The 23,295-nt window shown below is 44.9% G+C and overlaps 1 protein-coding gene across 4 annotated transcripts; it reads left to right on the top strand.

Annotated features, from left to right (window-relative positions):
• Nucleotides 1-4,680: 4,680 nt before the first annotated feature.
• On the top strand, nt 4,681-21,001 carry DMRTB1 (DMRT like family B with proline rich C-terminal 1). 4 transcript variants are annotated; one of them, XM_029618924.1, is made up of 5 exons: nt 4,681-5,231; nt 7,417-7,628; nt 9,499-9,649; nt 10,060-10,091; nt 18,815-21,001. In XM_029618924.1, exons 1-4 carry the CDS (start codon nt 4,712-4,714, stop codon nt 10,083-10,085), a joined length of 909 nt encoding a protein of 302 aa, XP_029474784.1. In that variant the 5' UTR covers nt 4,681-4,711; the 3' UTR covers nt 10,086-10,091; nt 18,815-21,001. The 4 variants fall into 4 exon arrangements, with proteins under 4 accessions (XP_029474784.1, XP_029474786.1, XP_029474783.1 ...); XM_029618926.1 differs by having other exon boundaries at nt 9,499-9,659; nt 18,815-18,901; XM_029618923.1 differs by lacking the exon at nt 10,060-10,091.
• Nucleotides 21,002-23,295: the final 2,294 nt, after the last annotated feature.

Raw genomic sequence — 23,295 nt, 5'->3', positions numbered from 1 at the left:
ACGGCAGGGGGAAATGTGGAAAAGAGGATTTACATTCAGACAACATCCAACAAGGCATTGATGATCTGTGCAGTCTGGGTGAACAAGCATCGGGGTAACTACCCTTAACCATTAAGCCTTATGCTTCACCTTTGATGCAACTCCAACATTACTCTCTGCATCAACGGCAGGGGCTGGCAGGAAATTACAATCAAACAGTTACCAACACGGGCCCTGAACCTGGTGGTCGGTGAAACAGATAAGTGTGGGAATATAAGTGAGGGAGCTTGCTGGGCAAACTGGATGGGCAGTTTGATCTTTTTCTGCCGTCATTTCTATGTTTCTATATTATGCACAATTATTTTCTGAAACCTTTTCAGTAGCTTTTCAGGGCAATACTCTATATACCAAGAATGGGTAGGGTTTATTTTACACTTATTTGTCCAAAGTTCCTATTATGTACATTTTTTCACTACCCCCTTACTGGACAATAGTCTATAAGTGCAGATTTAAGACAGGGGTGGATGGGGATAAAGCCAATAGATTAGTGCCAGGTCCCACTTTCAACAGCTCTTGCTTCAACAGCAACTCCCACACGATGCTGGTTTATAAGAACTTATTTTCCTTGTAACATTTTATTTTAAATGTGTTGACCAGAAATGCAAGATTACAACATCACGTACACATTCTGTTGTGAATAAGAGAGTACAGCCTGCTGAGGTTTCAGCCTTATTTAATTTAAACAATGTTTTCTCAAGTAGAAAGTGCTTTTCAGTAGCAGGAACCCTGGGTGAAGACTGAACAAACAGATGTTGATAAAAAGAGAAGGTAAGTGGGCAGGAAACAGCTAATGAAAGACCAGACAGTAATTTAAGGATCCTGCAAAAAAAAAGCAAGATAAACTGGAATTGGTAAACAATGCCTGCTGCAGAGCTTTGCTCTATCAGAGTGCCCCCCTTCAAACCATATAATGCCAGAGCTCATAAAGCATTTTTTCTTCCAGTCTGAGTCTATTGGAAAACTGATCAGTGCATGCTGACATGACCCTATACGGCCTGATTTTCAAAAGCATCTACACGCTTAAAATTGGGTTTTACGTGTGTAAATGTGCTTTTAAAAATAGCTGTATGCCGTTGAATTGTCCATAGGTTTTACTCCTGTTAAGTGCACTTAACCTGGGTAAATGGCTTTCGAGAAATGCTACAATAATGTTACATTTATACACATAGCTCCTTTTGAAAATTGACCTGGAAGTTTGCTAGATTGCAGAGCCCACAAGCAGGGTGCTTGGCCAACTCGGGGCTAGGATGTGCGGCTCGTGCTGCTGCATGGGGGCAGCCTAACTTCAGGGTTTGCCACTAACTGCAGCACTCCAGGGGGGTTCCCTGGCCCTCCCCCCTGGTCATGAACTATGCCACTGGTGCTAAAACCAGCCCTGGGTGAAGTCCTGAGCCCAGTACTGCCAACTTCACTTATTTCCCGCCAGTTTGGGCTTTTTTTTCCCCTAGCGATTCACTTTTTTTTTTTTTTCAATTCACGGGTTGCTTATTATTGGGCACTTTTTTCTGTCAATCGCGATTTTTGGGGCTTGGTGGTTGGGACTTGAGTCCAGCTGTCCCTGTGATTGGCCGCTGCTGCTGATGTGCTGCATAAATGGACAGGCCTCAGCAGGCCTAAACGCTGAAGGGAGTGAAGCACTTAACTGGCAACAATCAAAAAGAGGAGGAGCCTGGAGGGGGAGGAATGAGTGTGCTGGGAGGGGGAATGAGTTTGAGGGGGCCAGAGATATGCTTGGATGGGGTGAGGAGGGGGAATGAGTGCAAGGGGGGCAGACACATGCTTGGGGGGAGATGAGTGTGTGGGGGACAGACTGTGCTTGGGGAGAGGGGAGAGAATGAGTGTGTGGGGGACAGACCTGTGCTTGGGGGGAGGAGAATGAGTGTGTGGGGGTGTTGTTTTTTATTTGTATTTTTCATTCTGAAGGAGCTACAGTGGCTGAGACTGCAGTGCTGGTGCACCAGTCAACCACAGAACTGGCCTGCATGGGAGGGAGGCTAGATAGAAGCCATTACTGAATAATGAAGCCTGAGTTTAAAAATTTACTTTTGGTGCATTCTGTCTGGAACAATCTGTGTAATGTCATGTAATCCACAACAATCTGAAGGACATTTTAGGGGATTAAATACTATCGCAAGTCACTGTATTTCCTCCATTACACTCACAAAAGTATTTTCTAAGTGTTTTCTGTGTATAAATACCTTCTAATAAAAGTAGTTTTAATCTCATGCATTTTGTGCTTTTTTTTTGGGGGGGGGGGGGGGGTGGGGGTGGAAATAGCACTTGCTCTTTCATGAAAACCTGGCAACCCTGTCTGAGACTCAGCACCTGTCGCCTTATTCATCCCAAACTCTAGGAGCTAGAAGGGGCTATGCAGGCCTAAGCGAACCACATGCAAATACGCACCCTAAAAATATACACTATCCTGTACATTTAACTTTGTATTTATTTATTTATCATTTTTATATACCGACATTCGATGTGAGATATCAGATCGGTTTACATTCAGGAACTGTAGGTATTTCCCTATCCCCAGAGGGCTTACAAGCTAAGTTTTGTACCTGAGGGTAAAGTGACTTGCCCGAGGTCACAAGGAGCGACAGCAGGACTCGAATATTTGTGCCAGCACAATTGTTGTGCTCCACGCTCCTCACCCTGGTTCCCTCTAAGAATCCTCTTAGACGCTGTTTTGCTTTGATGCTTCATGGCGCCTCTTTAGTCTGTAATGCTCTTGCCTTATTTTACTTTGGTTTTGTTTTTTTTTTTTAATGTTTCACGGTTTTCATTTTTTTTTTTTCATATGTAACCTGCCATGTGATGTGGAAAACAAACCCACATGAGAGACACAATGCTGTGCCACCCGGCCAGGCATTAAGCAGGGCCCTATCTGCTTCCACCGTGGCGATCCTCGAAGCCGGGCAAGAGGCGCGCAGGAAAACGGGCAACGAGGAAGGGACCCGTGCGGCCTGAGAAAGCTCATCCACGGGGGGGGGGGGGGGGGAGGATAAAAATGGGGAGGGGCAGCAGACATCTCGCCTGGATCCAACCGAGCTGAAAAGTACAAAGGAGCAGGAGGAATCTTCCAGGCCGAAATGCATTGCAAACACTTTCAGAATTTAACAATTCCAGAAAAGCAAGCAAATCTCTCGCCGAAATCAGTGCAAAGATCTCCAGCACGGATCCGAATACCGCACAGGCTGAGACACTTTCATTTAAAAGAAGAAATAAAACGTACGTGCTCGTTGTACTTTGAAGAAAGTGAATGTTTTTATTACATCGGGAGGAAAGGTAACAGTTAAAAGAGAAAACTTGTCACCGTGGGCTGCAGGATCCCGGCCATCTCGTACACATAGCAGCCAGGGCACGGGCTACATTGTAAGACAGAAAGAAGATGCGCGACAAACACCTGCCTCGCTCTCTCAACTCGCTTATTTTGTCTCCCTTCCCCAAGTCCCAGACGGCAGTTGTTAAAAAAAAAACCCAAACCCAACCCATAAACCCCCCCCCCCTCCCATTCCTGGCAATTAACCGCCACTTCCCGCTGAAACACCTCAGAGTTGCTACTTTGTCAGCAAGTGTGGCACGCAGCCGGATTAACTTCTCCGGCGGCCATGTTATCCCAAGGAGAGGACTCACTGAAACTTTGTACACAAAAAAGAGCACACAAATATAATAATAATAATAATACTACAAATCCCACTTGGTTAAAACACCATCTTACCAGCAGATTCAACAGCGAAGCACCGGGAGGGAATGCAAATTGCCCGGGTTACTCTCTCGAGAGCGAGTTTGGCACGTGCAGGGCAACCCAAAAAAAAACAAAACAATGAACCCTTTCCATTATACATCGTGAGGGAATTATTCAAAATATAAGTTTGCTATGAAGCACTCTCACGGACGAATGTAATATGTCGCGATGTCATCTTACAGTATAAGAAGATTGCCTCCGGTTTCGCATTTCACAGCAAACCTGCAGCCCCCCCACCCCCGCGCGCTCTGTTCAGGATCCTCGCGCCAAATCCGCGCCTTGCAGCCTTGGCTCATAGAGGCCGAGCCTAGCACGTTATGGTACTTAGTGGCCATCGACTTTTTTGTTATTTCTTTTCTACAAAGATGGGTGCAGTTGTATGTTTCTGATATTAACGACTTTGTTGAGGCCAAAAAGAAAATAAGTTGTACAATGTAAAAACGAAACCTGTATCACTTTACAGCGCGATACAAGAAATAAAAAGCAAGTCGTGCATTGTATGGAAACTTCGACGACAGAGCTCATTTCTTTTCATTTAAAATTAATATTTTTACAGTAATGTGAGCCACTAAACCATTAGTATTGTAATACCTTTCAGTAATATATATATATATAAACTAATACCTTACAGTAAACTATATATATATATATATATATATATATATATATATATATATATATATATATATACAAAGAACTTTTAAGTCAAAGAAATATAGGCAAAGGCTTAAAGTCAAAAGTTGTGATCTTTGCAGATGCAACTGCCACCTCCTCCCTCGTCTCTGAGCCCGCGAAGCGATACAAATGTAACTACTGTGGAGGAGGGGGCAGGGATGCGTAGAGAGGTTCCCTACCCCATCCTCACTCAGGACTAACTCCCCCCCCCCCTCAACCCAAACAACCTCTGGGAAGTTGTTTTGGCTAATAATGGAGAGAGTGGCGGCGGCAGAAGCGGCCAAGAACGGGGAGAAGATGCTGCGCACCCCCAAGTGCTCGCGCTGCAGGAACCACGGCTTCGTGGTGCCCGTGAAGGGGCACGCGGGCAAGTGCCGGTGGAAGCAGTGCCGCTGCGAGAAGTGCAACCTGATCAGCGAGCGCCAGAAGATCATGGCGGCCCAGAAGGCGCTCAAGAAGCAGCTGCAGGAGGAGCAGGAGCAGCAGCAGCAGGGCCAAGCGGCGGGGAGCCCGCCGGGAGGAGGCGAGGAGCCCGAGTCCTGCTGCGCCCCGGGGGTGCTGCTGGCCAGGCCGCTGCCGCTCAGCGCGGCGGCTGCAGGGGAAAGCGCGCAGGGGCCCTCCTCTCTGCGCCCCGCCTCCGCCCCGGGCCTCGCGCAGGAGCTGGCGGGCGGCGCGGGGACGATGCGGGAGTGCTGCGCCGCTCGCTGCGGCTGCAAAAAGATTTCGCAGGCCGTGGCCGCCGCCGCCGCTGCCCATCCCTTCCCCGATTTAGGTGAGGGCTCGCCCGCTGCGCCCTCCTCCCCCCGGCTTTCTTTTTCCCTTCTGAACGGGTCTTGAATGATTGAATACAAATAATATTTAAAAAAAAGAAACGGATGTTTGTTACAAAAAAACCTGCCCTTGCAATGTGTATGAAGTTTTTACAAGGCTGCGTTCATTTTTTTTCTTCTTCATAGAAAGGCTTTCGTTTGACTTCTAGGCACAAAACGTGTGTTGGGGTGAGAGGGAACTTTCCTGGTCTTACAGGCCCTCCTTCCCCTCTCTTCAGTTCCTACCTATAACTATACCGTGTTGCCCTTAAAAACGTAGTTACCTCCATATGTTCTCCTCTTAATCCTCAAAGAAAAAAAGGGAGTGGAAAATACTTTCCAAGTAATTTTCAGAAATAACTATTTTATTTTATTTTTTTACTGAAATGCATCTCTGCCAGATAGTGCATAGCCCCCATTATGGGTATTTTTACTTTCACATCTTAGTACTTCAACATTTGTACACTTTGAATGGTTTTTAACCTCAAAGTGTCCATCATTTTTTATCTCAACCCTCCCAACTGAGATTCACTAAAACCTTGGCCCCTTGAGAGAGTGCACTGTGTTGCCTGATCCCCCCCCCTTCTCTTTTCTATTTTAGAAAACTGAAGTTACCCGTCCTGGGGGAAATTATGTCAGAATGTGTCCAGCACAAAACAATCTATTTCTTCTAATGCAAGTTATAACCACGGGCGTAGCGTCCACAGTGCGCAGTGGGGCACAGGCACCACCAACTTTGAAACGGGGTGTACTGTGCACAACCATATGCACATCTAGGAGAGCGGAGGCCGCTGGCGAAGCCTATCTCGCTGACGGCCGAGAAGAGGAAGATGCCCAGCAGGCCGCCAGCGAACTCCATCTCGCTGACGGCCGAGAAGAGGAAGAGGCCCGTTAGGCCACTGGTGGACCACATCTCGCCAGTGATCAAGAAGAGGAAAAGGTCTGGGAGACCATCAGTGGCTGACAAGAGGAAGAAGCTCGTTCTCCCACTTCTCTGTGTGCCAACCTTCAAACCACGTGCAGCCAATATGTACTCTATGCTGATCTCGTGCATCACGAGATCAAGATAAGGAAGTGCTAGCCCCGTGAGTTTTGATCAGCGTGGGGCAAGGAGTAGTTGGAGAACGGGTTCCTTTCTCTTCTCAGCGGCCGGTGGCCTCCCAGGCCTGCTCTTCTTCTCGGCTGCTGGCGGCCTTCCAGACCCAATGGGGAACCTGCCTATGTTTGAGTGTGTGTGTGTATGAATGGTAGCCTGTGTGGGTGTGTGTGTGAGAGAGAATGGGTTTGTGTGTGTAGTGTGTGAATGGTAACCTACCTGGGGGGTGTTTGTGAATGGGAGCCTGCCTGGGAGTGTGTGTGAATGGGGGGCCTGCTTGGGGGGAATGTGAATGGGAGCCTGCCTGAGTGTGTGTGTGTGAGAGAGAGAGCATGTAGGTGATAGAGAATGTATATGAAAGAAAGAGAGAGAGAGCAAGTAGGAGTGAGAGCCTGTGTATGGGTGTGAGGGAGTGTATGGGTGTGTGGGAGTGGGAGCCTGTGTGTGTACGCATGTATAGAAGTGGGAGCCTGCATGTGAGAGCTTGTGTGTTTGTGTGGCAATATGATGCTGTGTAAGAGAGAATGTGTGTGTCTATGGGAGGGAATGGGCGCCTGCATGTGAGAGACAGCAAGTGAGAGTCTGTGCATGTGAGAAAGTGGCAGCCTACATGTGAGAGTGAGAGCCCGTGTGTGGACACACAGAAAGACAAACCACAATGCATGCAGACATCTGTACGATCTGTTGAGCTTTTCTCCACATTAAACTGATGTTAAAAACTGTCCTGGATAGGAAGCGATGTCTTACAAGTTGTCACATTCTATGGTTGGCAGCTGGGCTATATCCTTAGTATTGTGGACAGGAATAACTGGGTAGGCTGGATGGGTCTATTTCTGCCATCATCTGCTGTGTTAGGGGTATTGTATTTTAGAATTACGGACGAGTTTTATCAGGAGCAAGGAACAATTGTTCATTAATTAGCGAAGACATTACCAAGACCTCAGCACACACTTGCTGACTGTGAAATCTAATTTCCTCATTTCATGACAGATGTTTTTGTTTTTTTTAAACTTTTATAGTCTTTGATTCATGGCTTGTTTTATTTTAATTAGGTCATTGTGTTTTGCCTCAAGAATGTATAATTAATCCGGACTACCTGGAGAGAGAGCCTCCGAAAGTGTACCCTGCGTACTCCAGTATGTATCATTATCAGGCTTTCCCGCTTAGTTTTGCTGTCAATCAGCAAACCTACAGGGGCCCGGCTCCCTCTTCGGGGATCGTCCTGCACCGCAGCGGCAGACCCATCCACAGCAACCAGGGACCAGTGAGTAATATTTTTTTTGTTTTATTATTTTTTCAGAAGTGAACATGTTACTGTTTTGTTTTTTTTTCCTTTTGTGCACGAGGAGAAGGCTCACTAGGTGAAGAATTAGCACTGCTGGTTTTTTTTTTCCACAGGATGTAAGCTTTTAGAAAGAAGTGTAGTTTTTATGTCTTGGGTCCATGGGGGAGGGGGGTCTCTCTCTCCCTGTTTCTCTGCTTCTTATTGTCCTTTCTCTGAAATGGCTTCTGCAAGGTGGTCATAGAGGTGGGAGTGGGGAAGGTGGAAGGAGGCATTTGCAGAACCATTGGGGTAGATTTTCAAAGGGTTACACGCGTAACCCCCCGAAAACCTACCCTGCGCACGCCGAGCCTATCTTGCATAGGCTGCCGGCGCGCGCAAAGCCCTGGGACGGGGGGCCGTGTCGCAGCCGGCGCATCATCAGGGGCGTGTCGCGGCCGGCGCATCATCGAGGGTGTTCCGGGGGCATGACCGCGGCCTCCGGACCAGCCCCCGGACCGGACCATGGCGCACCGGCAGCAGACCCGGCGCACGCAAGTTACGCCAGCCTCGGGTAGGCGTAACTTGTGCAACAAAGGTAGGGGGGGGGTTTAGATAGGGCCGGGGGGGGGGGGTTAGGTAGGGGAAGGGAGGGGAAGGTGCGGGGGGGTTGAAGGAAAGTTCCCTCCGAGGCCGCTTCGATTTTGGAGCGGCCTTGGAGGAAATGGGGGCTGGCTGCGCGGCTCGGCGCGCGCCAGCTGCCGATTTTGGGCAGCCTTGTGCGCGCCGACCCCAGATTTTAACAGATACGTGCGGCATTTTACTGCTGTTGTAAGTAGGAGACTCAGCTCCCTCAGAGCAGCAGTTTCTTTCCTGAACAGGTTATGTTAATGTCTCATGTAAGGTGCCACTTTTGGTACAAGAGGGTTACCCTGATGTAAGCTGTATCAGTGTGATGCCAGCATGAGACTCTGATAAGCATTCGTACAGCAGTGCCCCTGATTTGCAAAGTGACTCCTCCCTCGTCCTCTTAGTAGAAATTTAAGTGGCCAGTTGCTCTAAGAACAGCTAATCATAGTTACCACTGCTTTAATATGAAACAGCTGCAGGGAAGAGCATAGTTTTCTCTACCGTACTGATAAGTAGATTGCGTTACTTGGCCTCGGTTTGAATTGTCCTCTTCCAGCCTTGTGCCTCGTGCCATTTCCTGGGGCAGAGCCATTCCTGTCCTAATTATAAGGTAATATTCCAATAAAAGATAATTAATGTCCTTCTAATCTGGATAAATTTAGATTCATAGAGCATGCCAAGCAAATATTGTCTATTGTAATGTTTCCATAATCCCCATTAATAGGGTCATTCACTAAAGCTTTATCCACGTGCGTTAGGGCCTAATGCTAATTAGGGAGAGGGGAGGAGTTGGGGGAGGGAGGAGTCGGCGGTGTCTTTGCTGCCGGCAAAAACGTTACCAACGTTATCGTTGGCAGGAGCACGCCGAATAGCGCCACCTTTCACGGTGGCGCTATTCGGTGCGAAAGCCGGCAGCGAAGACACCGCTGTGGTGCAAAGGTTGCGGGCTTTCGCAGGCCCGCCTCCCCCCCTTCGCCCCCCGTTTTCACTGGATTCATCATTCAGCGATGAATGACGAATCCAGACCCAAGTTAGATGTCAGGCTTGCAATGTGCTCAGTTTAATTATAAGAATTTCATTGAAGAAGAGAGAACGTATGATGGTTTTAATTTATAAATTAGCCAGATATCTGACTAATCTTAGGCAGCCTTAACCCACAGTAGTTATTTTCCCAAAGTCTGCAGATGACCTTTGGAGTCATGGCTTATCATTATAGTTATTTGTACTTGGGTGTCTTTTGCAGCTACAAGATGCAGGTGGAGATTTCCGACAAAGCTACTGCCCTCCGCTGCCTCAGTTCATCCCGCCGGGCTTCCTGCGAGGGATTCCCTATATCCCTCCACCTCTTCCGCTGAACGTCAGCGTTCTGGCTGAAACAGCCAAGGAAGTCCCTGGTAAGTAGAGGTGAGTGCCATTAAAAAATAAATAATAATAATAAATGGAATGACCTCTTTTGATTCGGGATTTCTAGACAATTGTGAAACCATTCATGATGCACCTGTGTCAGACTGTGCTGCATGTGATCCGCAAACTGTGCATCATGAAATGCTGCATTCATCTTTATGCCCACGGCTTGAGCAAAGACCTAGTTCTAGTGGTGTGCTTGTGGGTGTGTGTATGCATACAAATGGAGTCGCTCTGAAATATTGTAGAGCACAGGTATTCTTTTTTTCTTCTCCTCTCTGCTATGATTTTGCAATCTTTAGTATGACTTCAGACTTGATTGTGAACCAGTTGCTAACCAAATGACCAATGGGACTGCGCCTTTTTTTTTTTTTTTTTGTTTAATCGTGGACGATGAAAGCTGGATGGGCCCATCTCTGCCACTAAGTTTGGGTGAGTGATCTTATTCTGTGTTGCACGTGACAGATATTTCAGTTGTATTTCTGCTGACAGATAAGAGAACATTTTTTCATTTTATATCATTGAAGCTGATGTGCTTTAACTTTATCTGCATAAATCAATGAAAGGCAAGCCCCAGGTCCTGAAAGGCAACTGTGTATTCACTGCGTACTGCTCAGTATGGCAAATAGTAATTAAAACATGTTTTTGAACCGTTTTAAGTTGTTCTCCATAGTTTTTGGGATTCTCTGGAAGCAGTAATGCTCGCTGAATTGTCAGAGTGCATCACATATGCTGGAGTCAGTTGCTCCATGTTCTCTATGATGTCATAGATGATGGTAGAGGTGTAAAGCACCCACAGTCTGAGACTAGAAAAAAAAAAAAAGAAAAAAAGAAGTCCAGTTACTCCCGGGGGTATTAGGACCTGAGAGGCTCCATCCCCTGGGTGGAATAGGGTGCATAGGGGGTTGATAGTCCTGCATGTCTCAGCCCGGAGTCGGTGGAGGTTGAAAACCCTGTGGTCTGGTTCCCTCTCTCCCCTGCGGAGTTCCTCCCGATGGCTCACGGAAGAGGACCGGCGCAGGGAAGTCCTCGGCGTATTCTTATCTTCAGGGTCTTTCCTTGGGCGTTTGCAGGGGAGATTAATTAAAGAAGGCCAGCCCCGTCGGCTCGGGAGCCCGTTAGTGGGAAATCGTGCGGCTGTGGCCGCGTGGGTGAAGTGTACGTGTGCATGGTCGCAGGCTCGGGGAGCACCAGGGAAGCCACATGCATCATCTGTGATGTCGGCCTCTGAGCACAGGAAAGTCTTGTTTATCCTATATATATATATCTTGATTTATGCGCTAAGCATGTCTCTTGTCTGCACATTTTTGGGTTAGTTTGCCTTTTTTTTTTTAAACTCCTGATACATTAACATACTATTAGTATACTGCATTGGGAGTTAATTCTCTTATTTTTAAAGCAAATAAATAAAGAAAATTGTATGCTGAAGTTGAATGCACATTTTTTACTCCCATTTTATTACATCAGGGCCAGAATAAGTATCACAAGGTTGATGATGTAACTTTCTTACTTTTCTGCTTTACCTCCACTAATTATAAAAAGTTGTTCCTTTGTTATGTTATGTTACACTGATCTACCCCTGTTCGATGTAAACCGACCTGATATGGTATTTAACCTTGAAGGTCGGTATAGAAAAATGTTAAATAAATAAATAAATAAAATGATCTTTAGTATTTTGATGGAGACGTTACAAATGCAGCAAATAAGATTAATTATGGTTCTTGCAAATTTGCCCCCTGTTGCTAGCAGATGAAAAATTGTAACATCTAGTGTCTGGTGATTTCTTTGCTGCCTAACAGTGCACGTAGAAGGAGCCGACGGTCAGTGTTGACGCTCCATCAGCTCTGTTGGCAGAGCACAATTGATTTTTTTTTTTTTTTTTTTATTGATCATTGTAAAATGAGGGAGTGTGGTATATCATTCTGATTGATTAGTAAACTTCAAAAACAGACACGCTGTGACATATGAGACTATATGACATTAAAAAGAGGAAACATATATATTGTGAAGGTAATAAAAAGAATAAATATCTTTCCTTGAAAAAGATTTAGAGAGGATGGGTTTTGTATTGTCAGCCTTATAAATTAAAAAAAAAAAAAAAAGGAAGGTCATAGCACTGTTGTGACTACCTCCTCCCCTTTTATTTAATGTTGCCATTTAATAATCTCTATTTTCCTTTGCATTGAGCCTTATGAATGAAAGCATCTGCCCAGGGTTCTCTTTATCTCAGTGCCTAGATATCTTGGAGAAATTACATGAGCAATAATTAATCAGTAGCTGCAATAGATTTACAATACTTATTTCCTAGTTCTGTAGAACAGAGCTAGAGATGGATGACCTCCAACAATTCAGTCATTGTTGATTGACAATCCACAGAATGGTAACAAACACTGATGCAACAAAAACAGGAGGGAAAAGGAGATAACACCAATAAGTACATAAGGTATGCCATACTGGGTCAGACCAAGGGTCCATCAAGCCCAGTATCCTGTTTCCAACAGTGGCCAATCCAGGCCATAAGTACCTGGCAAGTACCCAAACATTAGATAAATTACAAGCTACTATTGCTTATTAATTACCGTAATAGCAGTTTATGGATTTTTCCTATAGGATCTTATCCAAACCATTTTTAAATCCAGTTACACTAACTGCAGTAACCACATCCTCTGGCAATGAATTCCAGAGTTTAACTATGTGCGGAGTGAAACAGAATTGTCTTCATTTTGTTTTAAATGAGCTACTTGCTAACTTCATGGAGTGCCTCCTGGTTCTTTTATTATCTGAGAGACTAAATAACCAATTTACATTAACTTGTTCAAGTCCTTTCATGATTTTGTAGACTTCTATCATATCCCCCCTCAGTCGTCTCTTCTCCAAACTGAACAGCCCTAACTTCTTTAGCCTTTCCTTATAGGGCAGCCGTTCCATGCCCCTTATCATTTTGGTCGCCTTTCCTACACTTTCTCTAGTGCAGATATATCCTTTTTGAGATGCGGTGACCAGAATTGCACACAGCATTCAAGGTGCGGTCTCACTATGGAGCGATACAGAGGCATTATGACATCCTCTGTTTTATTTTCCATTCCCTTCTTAATAATTCCTAACATTCTGTTTGCTTTTTTGATCGCTACAGCACACTGAGTCAACGATTTCAATGTATTATCCACTTTGATGCCTAGATCTTTTTCCTGGGTGGTAACTCCTAAGATGGAACCTAATATTGTGTAACTACAGCAAGGGTTATTTTTCCCTATCTGCAACACCTTGCACTTGTCCACGTGCAATTTCATCTGCCATTTGGAAGCCCAATCTTCCAGTCTCGCAAGGTCCTCCTGTAATTCATCACAATCCGCTTGAGATTTAACTACTCTGCCGAATTTTGTGTCATCTGCAAATCTGATCACCTCACTTGTAATACCCCTTTCCAGATCATTCATAAATATATTAAAAAGCACCGGTCCAAGTACAAATCCCTGAGGTACTCCACTGTACCTTTTTCCACTGTGAAAATTGACCATTTAATCCCACACTGTTTCCTATCTTTTAACCAGCTTGCAATCCACAAAAGGACATCCCCTCCTATCCCATGACTTTTAGTTTTCTTAGAAGCCTCTCATGAGGGACTTTGTTGAATGCCTTCTGAAAATCCAAATACACCACATCTACCGGTTCACCTTTATCACCCCTTCAAAAAAATGTAGGAGATTTGTGAGGCAAGGCTTCCTTTGGGTAAATCCATGCTGGCTGTGTCCCATCAAACCATGTCTATCTAAATGTTTTGTGATTTTATTCTTTATAACAGTTTCCATGATTTTTCCTGGCACTGAAGTCAGGCTCACTGGTCTATAGTTTCCTGGCTCACCCATGGAGCCTTTTTTAAATAGTGGGGTTACATTGGCCATCTTCCAATCTTCAGGCACATCAGATGATTTTAATGATAGTTTACAAATTAATTGAAATAGGTCTGAAATTTCATTTTTTAGTTCCTTCAGAACTCTGGGGTGTATACCATCTGGTCCAGGTGATTTACTACTCTTTAATTTGTCAGTCAGGCCTACCACATCTTTGTTCACCGTAATTTGGTTCAGTTGATCTGAATCATTAACCGTTAAAACCTTCTAAGGATCAGGTATCTCTCTAGCATCCTCTTCAGTAAACACCGAATAAAAGAAATTGTTTAATCTTTCCACAATGGCCTTATCTTCTCTAAGTGCCCCTTTAGCCCTTTGATTATCTAGTGGTCCAACCGACTCCCTCACAGGCTTTCTGCTTCGGATATGTTTACAAAAGTAGACGTAGTAGATGGGGGGGGGGGGGGGGGGACACTTAAAAAGGTTTATACATTCCAAGCAGAGTAGTGCAAAAAATAGAAAGATTTGATTCTGTAGTTGATTACTGAGCTGTGTTTCGCCTTAAATGTGTCTGGAAGTGATAGGCCCTAAAAAAGGGGTGGGACAGGACAACACCATTAGCCGCTGTCCCAGGGAAGCGAATGCTGGCAGCTGGCCGGCGTGCGGAGATTATTTCTGCTCCCGAGGAACAGGGAAGCAACTGAACAAAAAAATGTGAGTAGCTAGGAAGGGGTTAGGGGTCGGGGGGGAAAGGGTAGGAAGGTTAGGTAGGGATATAGGGAACTGGTGAAGTCCTACTCGCGTCGCCACGCGTTGCCTTTTAAAATTCCCTCTCCTCCCCCCGCACGGAGGAGGCCACCCGCCAGCACATGTGCACGCGGATATCGTATTTTGTAACACATGCGCCTGTTATAAAATAGCTGCGTCCATGTGCACACGCGGGGTCTTAAGATCGACCCAAAAATAAATACAAAAAACTACAAGGCAATAAAATATCAACATATAAAAAATAAGAGCATATCAAAAACAGTTAAAAATAGGCCTGCTTGAATAAACCTTCTTCCTGGCATAAGTCCTATGGTAATGAATTCCAGAATGTGGGAGCTGCAATTGAAAAAGCATATTCTCTAGTAGACACTAACCATGCCTGCTTCATGGAGGGAACATCTAAGAAACCTTTCAGTAGATCTTAAATTACAAGTGGGTTGATGTACTCTTAACAAAGAATTAGCCCAGGGTGTCGCCTCTGAGTAAAGTCATTTTAAATATTATTGTAGCAATTTAGTATAGTATACGCTGCTGGATTGGAAGCCAATGTAAGTCAATCAGAACGTGGGGTAATGTGATCGTTTCGATTTCTCACAGAAATCAGGCATGCAACAGCATTAATTAATAGATGTAAAGGCCTGAGGGCAGAAGCTGGTAAACAGAGTCACAGAAATCAATCATTGGAAGAATGGATGCCTGAAACAATACGAAAATCTGCTGCATCCAATAATTGCTTCAACCCACAGAGTTTATAAAAATCAGATTGAAAAACAGATTTAATGTATGACTGAAAGGATGATTTCGAGTCAATCCAGATGTGAAGACTTTTGAAGCACGGAAGAATGGGAAACACGGATTCATCAATGTGAATTTCTTTGGGATACAATTTAGAAACATCTCTTTGAATCAAAATAAAGTTAGTTTTATCCATATTTAGTGCCAATTTTAAAAGAAAGCCATTTCCAAATAGAGATGAGACAAATATTTAAAAGACCTTCAGTGGCTGCCCACATATCATGCCCTTGAAAAAAAAAATCAAAGGTCATCTGCATACATTTTAAAACCATGACAGAGGCTGGAAAGAATCTTGCAGATGGGGGCTAGGTAACTATTAAAAAGAAGAGGCGACAAAGCGGAGCCTTGTAGAATAACTGTATTCATAGTAGCCCATGCAGAGACTTGATTACTCACTGACACTCCAAACAAGATAGAAAGGACTTGAACCAACTTAATACCACACCAGTGATGCCACAATCTTGCAAGCAAAACAAGAATAGGGGGCATTCCATGAAGTTAGCATGTGGCACATTTAAAACTAATCGGAGAAAGTTCTTCTTCACTCAATGAACAATTAAACTCTGGAATTTGTTGCCAGAGGACGTGGTTAGTGCAGTTGGGTTTAAAAAAGGATTGGATAAGTTCTTGGAGGAGAAGTTCATTACCTGCTATTAATTAAGTTCACTTAGAGAATAGCCACTGCTATTACTAGCAATGGTAACATGGGATAGACTTAGTTTTTGGGTACTTGCCAGGTTCTTGTGGCCTGGATTGGCCACTGTCTGACCCAGTATGGCATGTTCTTATGTTTTTAGGATATTGTGATCGACAGTGTTGAACATAGAGATGTCTAAAGACACCAACACATAGCTCTGGCCACTGTCCATACCACGTCTAAAAGAGTCCAAAAGGAAAATCGTGAGCAACTCGGAATGCAAAGTCTTTCTAAAGCCATATTGATGCAAGTTAATCAAATTCTTATCTTCAACAAATTTAGAAAATTGACTAAACACAACATGCTCATCCAATTTAGCTATAAATGGTAGAGAGGAAATGGGTGTAAATTTTGAAGGCTCAGAGGGGCAAAGGTCATGGCTTAATCACAGCTTTTTTAAGATCAGAAGGCATTATGCCTTTAAAATAGAAGCCAAAGAAATGCCACAGAAGCCCTATCTATCTTTAAGAGCATCACACTCTAATTATTAAGAGAGCGAAAAGAGGGATTGATTTTAGACTCAGCTGCTGAGCGCCACCAAATATACCCAGTTATCTTAAACATTAGACCTGCCTGCCAGAGTTAGTTGATAGGGTTCACCGGCAATCTAACCGGCTAACTCCGTTCTTCTCCGGAACACCTACCTCCTGCCCCAGGAATGCCCCTGACATATCCAGCTGAAGTCTAGCCAGGTTGTTATCCAGCTAGAGTTTAGCCAGATAAGTTGCCAAAAATCTCGGCTAAGCCATTTAGACGGATAACTTTTCAGTCATTTTCTAACTCGCGTTATGGCGCTTTCGCACGTGAAAAATGCCTTAACGCATGCGAAAAGCACCAAAAGGCATGGTACAATGCTAATTTTTGAAAGGGGAGGAGTCGGGGGCGGGAATTTTGTAAAAGTGGGCTGGCTTCGCAAAAATAACTACAACCTTTTTCAATAGCGTTAAGCTGTGCGATGTCATGCGATATGCCCATAAAGCAGTTTGGGATTTTTTCGCAAATTCCGTTTTGGGCATTTTTTAGGCTGGGGAAAGGCCTAAGATGTGGGAGGGGAGTGGGAGAAGGGCCTGAGATGTGGGAGGAGAGAGGGGAGGAGGGGGAGGGAGAGCGAGTATTTATACTACTATAGGAGGCCCACCTAGTAACTCGAGGTGAGTTTTAGGTAGTAGTGTAGGGGTTGGGGGCCACTTTTACATGCAGAGTGAGACGCACAAACAGAACAGTGCACTCCTGTGAAGATTTGATGTCCTTCGGAGTGAGGAAACTCACACAACGATGAGATTTGTACAGTGTTCTCTCAACCTAGCTTGATGTTACCCAGGTAGAAAGTCCTTCAAGCTAGGTTGAGAAAAAGGATGTAGTTAGAACTCATAAACCCTGCCCAAATTCCTCCCCTCTGACTACATTTTCATAATTTGCATACGCATCGCGCGATGCATAAAATAACGCTTGTGTTGGGGGCATTATCGCGGGCGTTGGGTCCTAATGCTCCCGATAACGCCCTAATGCAATTTGAAACATGACCCAGTCAAACTGAATAGGGAAAGCAATGGAATCCTATATAAAAACAAGTCCAGAGGCCAGGACCGTGCATGCATTGAGCGGTAATGTTGACAAAGGCTACAGGGTAAAGAGGCAAGGACCTGGTTCAGATCTTTACCCAGGCTTTTTATGATGATCTTTTGGGGTGGGAAGGGGGTGGAGGTTTTCATGCTTCTCTGTACGCAGGGGATACGTGAAATGGGGGATAAGTTTGAAAGTAGCATTCAGAAAATGTACATACAGTGCAACGTTTGTACGAGGAGCGTTAACAGGTTTAAGCTTTGTTTTTGGCACAGGGGAAGTGTCCAGCTCAAGTTAGAGGCAAGCACGTGACCTATAGGTCACTTTGGATTTCTTCCCAGAAAGGTTCAGAGAATCATTTAAGCGCACAACCCACAAATGTAACAGCAGATGTCGGCACATTTAGAGTATTGTATTAACAACTAGAGAGGATGATATTTATGGATTATAAACTGTTGCAGTCCCAGGAGGCGTGATCTCCAGCTGTTAACAGATATGCCCTGGCCATGTTTCGGTGCACAGTCAGATATTCGCAGCCCAGAAATGGATTGAGATGTAAAACTAAGGGCCAGATTGAAGGCTTGGTCTGAAGTTGTGCAAGTGCACTGACTTGCAGGCTTTTAGAACTATTTTTTTTTGTAATGATGCAGCTTTTATCTGGGGTTGAAATGCACTGCAGCTTGTGAAAGTAAAAAAATTCACAGAAACAAAATTGTGTAAATAAAAACATTTGCAGAAAGTTCTGTCGGATTTTTTTGTTGGTTAAAAATGCTACTGCAGAGCAGAACTCTCCAAAGCTCATCACAAATGTATTAAGGTAGTCCAGAAAACAGATATTGTCTATAAAATTAAATCATAAAAGGTCAACAGTAAAATTTCAAAGATTTAAGTATTTAAAGGGAAACTAAATCTTACAATGTTATTTTGTTTAAAGCAAAGATACCAATTAGAAGGATTCATTTTAAAATCCTCAAACATTTATAATGATGAGAAAGTGGGTAGAAAACTTATGTGAAAATGTGTTTATTTAAAATTTTATAGGCTGCACCATCCAGTGTTCTAGGTGGCTTACAATGACAAATACAATACTCAAATCAAAGACAAACATGAGTTAGGCAATGAAATGAGGATAATGTGCTAAACCAGGGGTGGCCAACTCCAGTCCCCCAAGAGCCACAAATGGGTCTGGTTTTCAGGATATCCACAATGAATGTGCAGGAGAGAGATTTGCATGCACTGCCTCCATTGTATGCAAATATATCTTATACACGTTCAGTGCTGATCTCCTGAAAATCAGGCAACGTTTGTGGCTCTCGGGGACCGGAGTTGGCCACCCCTGCGCTAATCGATTCCTAGAAAAAAAAATCTATTTAAACATTGGTTTAAAATCTTAACAGAACCAGTGAGTTAATCTTAAATTGTCATCACTCGTATGTTTGAGCATTAAAACAAACCCGTGTTCTCCTTTTTGTATGTTTCAGCTACCCCCTCAGAGAGCCAGGATTCGGGAGTAATACGCGAGCGTAGCCTGCCGACGTCACAGGAGCAAACCAACTGAGAGCAGTCCAGAGACTTGACGTACGCAGGGCTAGATGGAGGCCACGGTGGGGCGAAGTTAGTTTGCTAGCACAGTTTTGAATGCTGCATCTTTTTTTTTTAATTTTTTAAAATTTTGCTTGAACATTTTAATTTTCTGTAAAGTCGGGAGGGGAAAGATGCAGTCTATGTCTTGTGTACAAGTGCTGCATTCAAAGAATCTTGTCAAGTTGCAGGAAATTAAGATCTTGGGCAGAAGGATGCTAATTCAGACTGGTGAAGGTACTTGCTGTACTTTTTTTTTTTTTGCCCCATCGCTGTCTTAAATGTTAAATCTACCTTGCCTGTATTGAGTTTTACACTTTAAGAACAGCAGTCAGGCACGAGGCATCGCTAACGGAACAACCGCTGTTAATACCTAATACAATGCGATGTTTTGTTTCTGATTTGTTTGCCCTCGGGGCTGACAGCACCACTCGTGTCCTGCCGCCGCGGGAGATGTGAACCCTCCCGTCCCCAAACCGTGGTTAAGGGCCGTTTTCACAGACTTAGAGCAAAGCTTGGAAGGTTTAAAGAGGATAAGCCTTTCCGATGTTAGTCTGCCTGCAGAGCAGGGCCCTGCGGCGCTGCATTCACAAAGGTAAAATGCACCGTTACCTTCCTGAGGGTCCCCCTGCACTCAGGGCCGGGGGGGGGGGATTAGGCGCCCCCCCCCCCCCAATCCCGATCTCAGCCCCGATCATGCTGGACCGCGAGCAGCTGAAACTCTACTCCTCCTCCTCGCCGCCGCTCACGCCCCCAACGGTTCTGCCGGCCCTGCCTGCCCTAACTGTTCTGATGTGACGGGGGGGGGGGGGCATGGGGGGAAAGGGGGGAAATCACAGAAATTTGTTGCACCCCTCCCCCCCGCCCAGGTATTTCGTGATAAGTCTTCCTCCATCCTACCGGCTGCAGCGTCAGTATGAAAACGTTTCTGGTAAGGCAGCTCTGTACACGCGCCGACCCACACTGGGGGTGGGGGAATGGGGGTGGTGGAAGGGGCCACTGCCCTGCAGCCACTTGGCCCCTCACAATTTAGCTTTTTTTTTAAATCTTAATAAGGAATAAAAAGGATATAACATTCACCCCCTCCCCCCCCCCCCCCCACACCAACACACATCTTTTGCATCGTTTAAATTGTAGCCTCCGCTCCATCTCAGCGTGGCTGCGCAAACCTCGACGTAGTGCGGGTTTCCAGCACGCTGGGTGGTTGGTGACCAGCGCGCGTGTGCCAGCCTGCAGGCAGGCCGAGGGTTGCGTTTCGGGCTCTCCCTGTAACCGTTGGAAAATTGCTTTTCTTTAATTGTTGGATGACACGGATTTCCCAAGGGAGCGGGTTCCGTGCTTGATGGTGGGGGGGTAGATAACTGTGTCCTGGAGGAGGCCTCACTGTGCTTCTCAGAGTGGCACCTCAGGAGGCTTTTGGAAGCCAGCGTCCCTCCCAAGGCAGCGACTCTGACAGCCAGGGAGACTGTCCCTCCCGACAACCATGTACACGTAGAAAAAAAAAAGAATCGTAATAAAAACAAACCAGATAAACCCCCAAATAACATGAAAACAGAAGAAACGATTTTTTAAAATGTTTTTTGTTTAATGTGAATGGGGAGGCTGCATGTGTGCGTTTTTTTAAATTTTTTATTTAATTTGATTGTGACCTGTATCAAGAGGATGTGAGCGGCAGAGCCGCAGGAATCGCCGTCTCTCTCGGGGAAGGGAGCGTGTGGCTTGCAGGACAGGGAGGAAGCTGTTTCGCCGATGGTTTCCCGTTGCCCGCTGCTGTTCCTGTCTGATGAACGCATGGGTCTGGGGGGCTCAGAACAGGGGGGCTGCGCAGGGACCAGTGAATCCTGTTTTCTGCTTTTGACGTGGGGTTTTGGAAGGGTGCATATTTTTCTTCTGACCCTTTCCTTGGCATGGGTCATGACCCTGTTTTGTTTAGAAACATGGAAACATGACGGCAGAAAAAGACCGTTTGGCCCATCCAGTCTGCCCCAAGTGATTTAGCATTATCATTCTCACAACTTCCTTAGAGATCCCCTGTGTTTATCCCATGCTTTCTTGACTTCAGTTACTGTTTTTGTCTCCACCACTTCCACTGGGAGACTTTTCCAGACATCCATCACCCTCTCTGTAAAGAAATATTTCCTAAGATTACTCCTGAGTCTACCCCCTTTCAGCCTCATCCCATGACCCCTTGTTCTAGAGCCTCTTTTCCACTGAAAGAGGCTCAGAGATATTTGAATGTCTGTTATATCTCACCTTTCCTCTAGAGCGTACATGTTTACATCTTCTAAGTCTGACCCCACATGCGTAGAAGAAAACCTATTCCTCTTTATTCCAGATTAGTGGGGAGGAATCTATGATTTCTGTGGCACATGCTTTTGGGAATTTTGTTGGGGGATTCTGGGAATCTTACTAGAAAATCCTTTTTTTTTTTTTGTCGGTGATTTGGGGGTTGAAGTGGATTTCCACAGTCTCTAGAATGACTGAAACATTTGATGATTTCCTCAAATCAAGTCTATGGGAACACACACGAGGTGCACGCTCCTTAGTTAAGGACCAGCAGGTGCCACACGTTGCGTGCAGCGTTGGAAGCCTTTCCGAAAGGGCCCATACTGCCCCTAAGAGAAAATGCTAAACCAAGGGTCTAAAACTACCCAGCTGTTGGAAAGTAGTTCCCTGTCGTGCCATGCATCCCATCATTTCAGCTACAGTTCTGATGCTCCTAGGATCCTTGCCATTGAACACCTGATAAAATGAATGGGCAATAGTTTTATTATTTGTGGTGCTATGGTTTAAAGGTGAAGAGAGGAACATAGAAGGGGAATTTTACATTCTCCATCTTTACTGGACCCCCATGGAAAACTGAAGCATGATTGAACGTTTGCTTATCTCTTATACAATCAATTGCATAATGCTATCCATTTGCTGCAAGCCAGTCTGTAGCCAGAGCCTAATCGGAGGGTCGCCAATGATCTCTTTTAATGTTAACTGCTGATGTTTGTTTTAAATAGATTAGTTCCTGAGGGTTGTAGTTTGGTAACTTCAGTTAAACTGGATCGGTTGTCCTAATGTTTATCATACCCAATTAACCCATTGTATCTTTCACATTAATTACACAATTTTCTGTATTTAAAACAAATAAAGTGATTTTTGTGGTTCACGCCAGGCCTGTGGCATTCCTCTGTTGTGCAGATGATTTTTTTTTTTCCACGTGTGTTTGTAGTGAATTTATGAATGAACATGTCAACTGTTATTTCATCCACAAAGGCACTGGAGGGTGAAAAATCTCTGCCAGGCTAAGTGTGAGGGAGGAGAAAAAGGCTGTGCAGGTGTGCAAAGAGGCTTTGCTTCTGCACAACCTTCAAAGAGTTGGTTGAGCTGAAATGCGCCCCTGGAGGGTCTGTTATGCTAATTATAGTGTTACCCACACACTCAGGTGGATTTGGTGTCTGGCAAGAGAACCTCCGCTGCCTCTCCACCATGCAGGGAGCCCCCTGCTTCTACAGCAAGCAAAGATCCTTAGCCACAATCCCTTTCAATTTAAAAGCTAATCTTCTCCGTTTGAAAGTGTGCATAGAATTGTAAACTTAGCACTCTATTTATTTATGTGATTTATATTCTGCCTTTCAGAGAGGATTATAGTCGGGTACTGCTGGGATTTCCCTGTGCCCCCGCAGGGCTCACTAAGGTCCTCTGTGGGAGAAAAACCTTAGTAAACCAGTCCCCGAGGCAGTGATGGGTGAAACGACTTGCCCATGGTCACAAGGAGTGTCAGCGGGATCTGAGTCCTGGCTTCCCTGCTTCCCAGCCCGCTGCTCTGACCACTGGGGCTACCTCTCCACTCCTAAAGGAACACTTTTAAATTTTGAATCCGTGAAGTTAAAAGCTTTCTTTTTTAAAATTAGCCAAATAAAGTCGCACCAGGGTAGCAATGCCCACTTGGGATTAGCTATGGAGAATCCTTAACTCGGTGAGGGTTTTCATTTATCGTACGACAGCTACACATGGAGACTGCAGCGAGGTACAGTATGTGCTCCTCAGTGCCGTGCGCAGATTAGAAGGTGCCATCAGTGTACACAGTATTGAACTACTGGAGGGGAGGGAGGTACACAAAAAGAGAATACACAACACAAGCGGGACTTACAATAAACAGAAATGGAAGGATATGGACTGCTTGCAGTTTAGTTGGTTTTTTTTTTTATTACTTAACTGAAATGGGAATAAATAAAAAAAAAAAGTACTAGGGATACAAAATAAGTATCACCCGTGCTCACAAAGAAAACCAAAACTGACTCAATTGTAGATTAAATATGAAGAGAGCCAACTGCTGTTAGATTTCTAGCACCTGCCATAAGCTCCACATTACGAAGAACAAGGCCATTTT

The sequence above is a fragment of the Rhinatrema bivittatum genome, chromosome 10 (assembly GCF_901001135.1).
Source record: "Rhinatrema bivittatum chromosome 10, aRhiBiv1.1, whole genome shotgun sequence".
Classification (NCBI taxonomy): domain Eukaryota; kingdom Metazoa; phylum Chordata; class Amphibia; order Gymnophiona; family Rhinatrematidae; genus Rhinatrema; species Rhinatrema bivittatum.
Note: the sequence above shows the minus strand (reverse complement) of the source record. Positions and strands in the feature narration are given on the sequence as shown.